This window comes from Condylura cristata, unplaced genomic scaffold (assembly GCF_000260355.1).
Source record: "Condylura cristata isolate star-nosed mole 26May11 unplaced genomic scaffold, ConCri1.0 scaffold00003, whole genome shotgun sequence".
In the NCBI taxonomy this organism is placed as follows: Eukaryota; Metazoa; Chordata; class Mammalia; order Eulipotyphla; family Talpidae; genus Condylura; species Condylura cristata.
This window is the reverse complement of record NW_004567104.1, coordinates 74837388-74843733: the sequence shown is the minus strand read 5'-3', so window position 1 is coordinate 74843733 and position 6346 is coordinate 74837388. Positions and strand designations below refer to the sequence as shown.

Genomic DNA, 6346 nt, shown 5'->3' with positions numbered 1-6346 from the left:
GCCCTCCTCCAGGCCAGGCAGCAGCCCCATGATGAAGGCCTGCAGGCTGGGCAGCAGCAGCTTCTTCAGCGGGAGAAAGTACGTCTCGTACAGGTTGAGCAGCGCGGGCCTCACCGACATGGCCGCGTTCGCCAGGAGCGGGAACAGCCCGCAGCTTCGGGAGAGAGAGGGGCGGGGCGGTGAGAGCCTCACTAGCAGTGCAGGGGTCAGGTTTCGGGGGGCGGCTGGCGACCTGGCTGGGGAGCACAGGCGCGTGTGAGCCGGTCACAGGTGCGGCCACGAGGTGCAGCGGCGGTGGGGACACCACACCCCTCCCAGCACACGCGTGAAGAGAAATCATCAACTCGGGGAGCCGTGCCACGGCGCCGGCCACGGCACCTGCTGCGGCAGTACGCGCCGTGGCCAGGCTGTGGGAGCCACGCAGTGCAGGGCGAGGCCCGGCTCGGGAGCTGGCACTCGCGCCAGTAAGCGCCTGCAGCCATGAGGACGGACGGACAGACGGACGGACGGACCCCGCTGTGACAGCAGCGGCCTGGGCGGGGGCTCACGGCAGTGACGTGCAGAAAGGCAAGTCGGAAGGGCGGAGACCGGACTGGCGGACGCTGTCATGCGTGTGCGCGAGGAAGCAAGGCCGTGCAGGGCATGAGTCGCCAATGCAGAACGGCCTGAGACTAGCAGACACTCACAAAGGGGCTGGGGCCTGGGGGCGCGGGGGCTGAAGTCTCAGCACTATCGAGCTACAGCCAGCCGCTGCAGCACGAGTTCCATCCCCGGCCAGGGAGGGACCCCGGGGCGCAGCAGGCTCCTCCTGTCTCCCCGCTGCGCCCGCAGTAGATCCGCCTGTTCTGCTCCCCGCTCTGTCTGGTGAGTCCTCTCGCCCCCCACCCCCTGCACCTCTGGCCTGCACCCCTGTTCATGTGTGCATAATGAAAATTTAACCTTTAAAAAAATAAAGGGAGGGGGCGTGAGAAAGAGAACATACTTGGGGGACGTGCGGGAGCACGCACTCTGCGGTGGGCCTGGTTATGGCCGGCACCGCCCTCATGAGTGACCCCTACTTTTTACTCCTTATTTTCTCATCCTGTGAACTGAAACAGACTCCCTGGGCCACGCAGCGGGGTGGGGGGGGCGGGGGATGCGGGAGCCACGGTACCTGTAGAGGAACAGATCCCTGGCCAGCCATTTGGTGCCCACGATTTTGAAGATTATCTCATAAGTCTCCAGGGCCTTCAGGTGCACCCCGCTGGGCAGCGCCGGGTGCAGGCACTGGGCCAGCCGCTTGCTGATGATGAACCGGCTTGGCAGTAAGGAATAGTTCAGGTTGCTCTGGAGAGCCTGGAAGAGAGGACGCAAAACACCTGAGGCGGTGGGCTCAAGCCTGAGGCGCAGCTGCCGCTGCTGCTGCTGAAAGGGAGCATCCTAGAGGGCTCCCCCAGCTGAGGGGGCCCGTCCCTGCGCTCCTCGGGTGGGGAGGGCCCCCCAAACTGAAGGTGGTGCCTGGGAAGCGCGAACACGTTAAGTCAGGAGAAAGGCAAATGCAGGGAGATTCACCCCTAAGTGGAACATAGACTACAGAGCGCAGAACAGACCACCCCAAGCAAACCCTTGACATCTGACTGCAGGACTGAGGTCCACCGAGGATGAGGGTTTGGGGAGGGGCTCTGGTGGTGGGTGAGGTGGGGTGGCACACCCCTAAATCATACACGATGTGGCAAACCCATGTTACCACAATAAAAAACAACACAAGTTGTGAAAACTAAACGTTTGTTTCGTGCACCAGATGCCCGCAGGAGCTGGCTGCCCTGCTGAGGCACTCCCTCCCCGAGGAACTGCGGGCAGAGACTCGGGACTTGCACCCAGGCCGCCACACTGTCACAGCAGCCAGAGGGCGGCGGCCCACGTGATCACGGCGGGCCAGCGGATAAACCCGACGTGCCCGCTAAGTGGATGGAGCATTTGCTATTCAGCCCTAACAAGGAAGGTCACGCCGATCACGCGAGGCACGCCGGGCACGAACCCCGCAGACGTTACGCTTCGTGACCGGAGCCAGGCACGAGAGGACAAATACTGCAACTCTCCTCTGGGACCTCTAAAACAGCCCAATTTAGAAGGCGTCTGGTTGGGGTGCACCCCGACGGCACTCAAGGTGCCAGGCGCCCCAAGGCCCGCTGGCCCGTTCACGTGGAGAACAGCCTTCTTCCCGTCCGTACCCTCAGTGAGTTGCTTGGCTCATGGAGGGCACCAAAGGGGTCTGGTTTGGGCACCCCAAGGGCCCCTGTGAGGGGCAGTCCTGCGCATGGGTGGCGGGAGGAGCCTCTGTGACCAGCATCAAGCGTTTGACACTTCTCTCAGGTGAGGGGAATGCTGTGTCATCATCGCTGAGATGAGCTGCTACGCCCACCCCCTGCCTTGCCCAACTGGATAGTTTGGAGGCGGAATGGATGAGGGGAATGGGTGGGGTTGCCTGGGAGCCAGGTTGCATGGGAATGGGTGGGGTTGCATGGGTGCCTGGGTCGGGCACACCAAGACTAGATACCCCAGCCCGTCACTGGTGCCTGGGGCCTGAGGAGCCGGGGACCCTCTCCCCCACAGACAGCCTCCCCCGCCTCGCTCGCCTCTGCCCTGCTCAGTGGCATGCTTCAATAACCTTTCTTCTGTTCTCCAGACACTGAAAAATTAAAGTAAAACGTCCAGTTGATACAGACAGAATGCAGTGTGGTGGCGACCAGGGCTGGAGAGGGGGCTGGGGGCTGGGAAGAAGCAGTTCTGGACTGGACAGTGAGGCTGCAAAGGGCGTGAGGCCGGCGACCGCTGCTGGGTACTCACTGAAAGTAAGGAAAGCGGCACACTGTCACGGGCGTGCACCCCTCGGGAGAGAGAAGCAAATGCCGTGTGGCACGCAGCTCCTGCTGGCAAAGCTGCCAGAACCGGGACTGACGTCTGCTTGTTGCTGGGACCTGAAAGCTCCTTTCCCACCAGCAGCAACAGGACTTGCTTTCTGGGTAACCCTGAGGAGACCCAGGAACCTCGCCTGAGGGTGCCTTTCGCCCCTAAGTGGCCAGACAGGCCCCTGGAGGGAGTCGCCTGCAGAGCGGAGCCTCTCGCACCCTGCGCGTGCCCTCCGGCCCGTAGTCAGGGAGCTGAGCCGAGGGCGAAGGCCCGGCTCACAAGGCCAGCCTCAAGGGGACGCGCGATTCCTGTTCTCGTCTCTGTCCTCGTGGGTGTTTTCTTCTCAGAGCTGAGAAGGGACCGCAAGGGAAGCACCTGCCCCTCTGGAATCTCCCCCTGGTTCTCAGCCCTCGAGCCCACTCGGGTCTCTGGCGCTGGCCCTGGGCGCCCTCCTCTCAGCTCCTCACAGGCTCCACCCAGGCTTCCTGGTCAGGGACGCGCCGTCTCCGTCTCTGTGGAGAAAAGCTCAGGGAGTATTTCCAAGCAGTTTCGCTACCTGGCTAGAGTGTTTTGGGAAACCAGGAACTCAAAATAACTGCCCAGTTAGGCTAACACATCTGCTGTAGCTTAAACACTCAATGAAAGAGTGCACGGGGCAAAAGAGGGAACCGAGAGTGCTCCTCCACAGCCCAGAGCAAAAGGGGAACCGAGGAGTTAAAAGGAAAAAGGCCCCGTTTGCAGAATCACTTCTGAAAGAGCCAAGCAAAAACTGTGGTCAACTGGCAATTAAACATCCTGATTTATTTCATCTTGGCACACACCACTTAGAAGCACTCCTTGGGCTGTAATTAAAATAGAATTATGAATCTTTTAACCGCCTTAGATTCATAGCTAGCAGGTTGACCTTAAAGCAAAAAAGAATATAGTTTGCAAAAAAGGGGTGGAGGTGTGAACCGCACCTCAGTTTCTGAACAAAGACCAGGAAGTGTAACTCACTCTGCTCCACCCAGGAAAATGCGGGCGCTGACCCCTCCTCCCCTTGGAGATTCCACAAGCTGACAGCCTGGCCTCCAGAATTCCCAGTGACTTAATGCTGTCTGAGAACACGCCTCAAATCCCCAAAGGCTGGACAAGGGACTCGAGAAGTAACACACTGAAACACGGCTACGGTGACCAATTTCATGCTGTATATACTTTAGCACCATGGAAGGTTTTTGACAGTGTCTAAAAAAGTTTCAGCCTGTAAAGCACAACTTCACAGCGTTTCCTTTAGCGGTTCCTGGAAGAGCTGGTGAGAAGATCCCCGGCACCAGGAGGCGCCAAGCCCAGGCAGGTGCCTCCCGTGAAGAGGGGGCTCGCTGGGGTGGGGGGGGGGGACGGTGAGTCCTCTCTGGAAGCTGGTCGTTTTCGTAGAGATGTTCTCTTCAGGCCACACCAGGAAATTGTATGATGGACGGGCAGGTGGCCACACGCTTCAGCACCCATTAAATACTTGCCAGGGGCAGGGCGGGGCCCTCCAGAGAGCATCAGACCAGAACAGACAGTGGCGTGATGACGCAGTGGCCAGGCATCCACCGCGGGGAGCGCCCTGCTTCCCTGTCGGGGCAGTGGCCCCGCCACTCTGGGAATTCTGCCGGCTAGGGAGGGTTTGGGGTGGGTGGGGTGGTGACACTGGGACCTTATCAAGGTCCCTGGTGCCACACAGGGGGCTGGGTCACACAACTCCATGGGGCAGGTGAGACCTGACAACTCCTTTGCAAATGAGGAGCTGCCTCCCCAAGGTGGTCCTCTGCGGTAGCCACATACTGCACTCCGCAGATGGCGAGTCCATCAGCAGCCCAGAGGGGTGCCAGGGCCCCTCCAGAGGGGGCGGTGTCTCCCTTGCTGGCACAGCCCCAGCCTGCAGGAAAGCTCTGCTCCAGCTGCCTTCCGCATCACGTTCACATTCAGGCTACTGCTTTTCTTTATTCTAAGGGGTCTTTAAACTACTTGCTTTCTTTTCGATCAGCTTCCCTATGGGAACTGGCTGGCACTTACAAGGAGCAAACCCAAGTTGCCGGCAGGACGGCCAGCAGGGCTGGACACACGTCCTCCGGCAGCGCTTACTGGGCACCAGCACAGCGGGGGAGACCCCACTGGCCTGGCCCCGAGGTGAGGCGGGGTGCCCGGCCTGCGTGCTGCCCGCTGGGAGGGACGGCCCTGGGGAAGGGCCTGGCCCTTCTGCCGCATTTTATCGGCGTGGTCAGCCGCGCCGCGGGGGCACAAGCTCTGCTGCAGCCGCTCCGGGCAGGAGCTCGGGAGAGCGCCCGCAGGGAGAGCCGGGGAGAGCTCGGCTCCGGCTCGGCCGCCTGGGTCTGAGCCCCAGGTGAGTGGAGCTGCACCTGTCACGAGGCACCTGAGGACACTGACGCTGCCCTTCTCGCGCAGAAACATGCCGTCTCCTGCCCGCGGGTGGGGGGCGGGGCGGGGCAACGCGGAAGTCCGGACACCCCAGGCGTTCGCGTGCCCTGCGCAGTGCCAGAACTGGCGCAGCGCATGCGCACGCAGCACGCAGCACGCACACGCACAGACGCAGCCGCTGACGACCGCGTGGCGGGCGCGGGCCCCTCCCAGGCTCTAGAGGCGGACTCTACCCGCCAGGTCAGACACCGGCTTCTCCCACACACCCGGGGAGCGCGGGCTCGTGTCCCGGGCCGCCCCCGGGCCGCGGCGCCATTCCGCTGGAAAAGCTGCTCACGCTGCCACCGGCGCCCCTGTTCCCCGGGTCCCCACAGAAACCAGGTGGCTCTTGCGCCTTCCCGGGCACCCCGATTCCATGGCCGAGGGCCGTGCACGCCCAACATCCACGTGCCCCAGCCTGGGGGGCACTGGCTGGGTGGCCTGTCTGCGGGGCTGGGAGACTCAAGGAAGTCTCTGCCCTTTAGGGCCTCCAGCAGTCAGAGGAGCTACAGGGACCGAGTGGAGGATGATGGGCTTGAAAAATAATGGGTGACAGACAGAGCTTGGGGTCACCCAGGGAGCCGCTGTTCTCGGGGACTAGGGCCAGTTAGCTCCAGGTGACGGAAAGTGGCGGGAGGAAGTCAGGGCAAGTGGATTCCACACAGCAGAGACGAGGGCACGTGGCAGCGCTCTTGGGGCAGGCCCAGCCCTGACAGGCTCCGCAGGGCGCTGACCGACGCGGCCTGTATGCCATGAGCAGGCCAGAGAGGACCGCACACCGACGACTATGCGAGGCAGTAACTGGGCAGGTGCTGTTTCCTGCTTTTGTTTAAACACGTTTTAGCCCACATGCGAGCAATGTATTGAATGACCCCACCAGCCCAAAGTCTGTGCTGCGGATGCCGACTTGTGAGAGCCAGAGCAGAAAAAGAAGAGGAGCCTATGGCGGTCTCACCTCAGCCCCCCCAGGTTGTAGCCCAGGGCCGACTGGGGCAGCTCCTGGCCTGGCCCGCAGCGC

At 61.9% G+C, this 6346-nt stretch overlaps 1 protein-coding gene across 1 annotated transcript in view; it reads right to left on the bottom strand.

Moving 5' to 3' along the window:
- DOPEY2 (dopey family member 2) overlaps nt 1–6346 on the bottom strand; it is a 61534-nt gene that overhangs the window by 45473 nt on the left and 9715 nt on the right. Inside the window, exons 2-3 of the mRNA XM_012730877.1 lie at nt 1154–1335; nt 2–154 (exon numbers count right to left, since the gene is read on the bottom strand). Coding sequence (XP_012586331.1) covers nt 2–154; nt 1154–1335 — 335 coding nt within the window. The remainder of the gene's footprint in view (nt 1; nt 155–1153; nt 1336–6346) is intronic.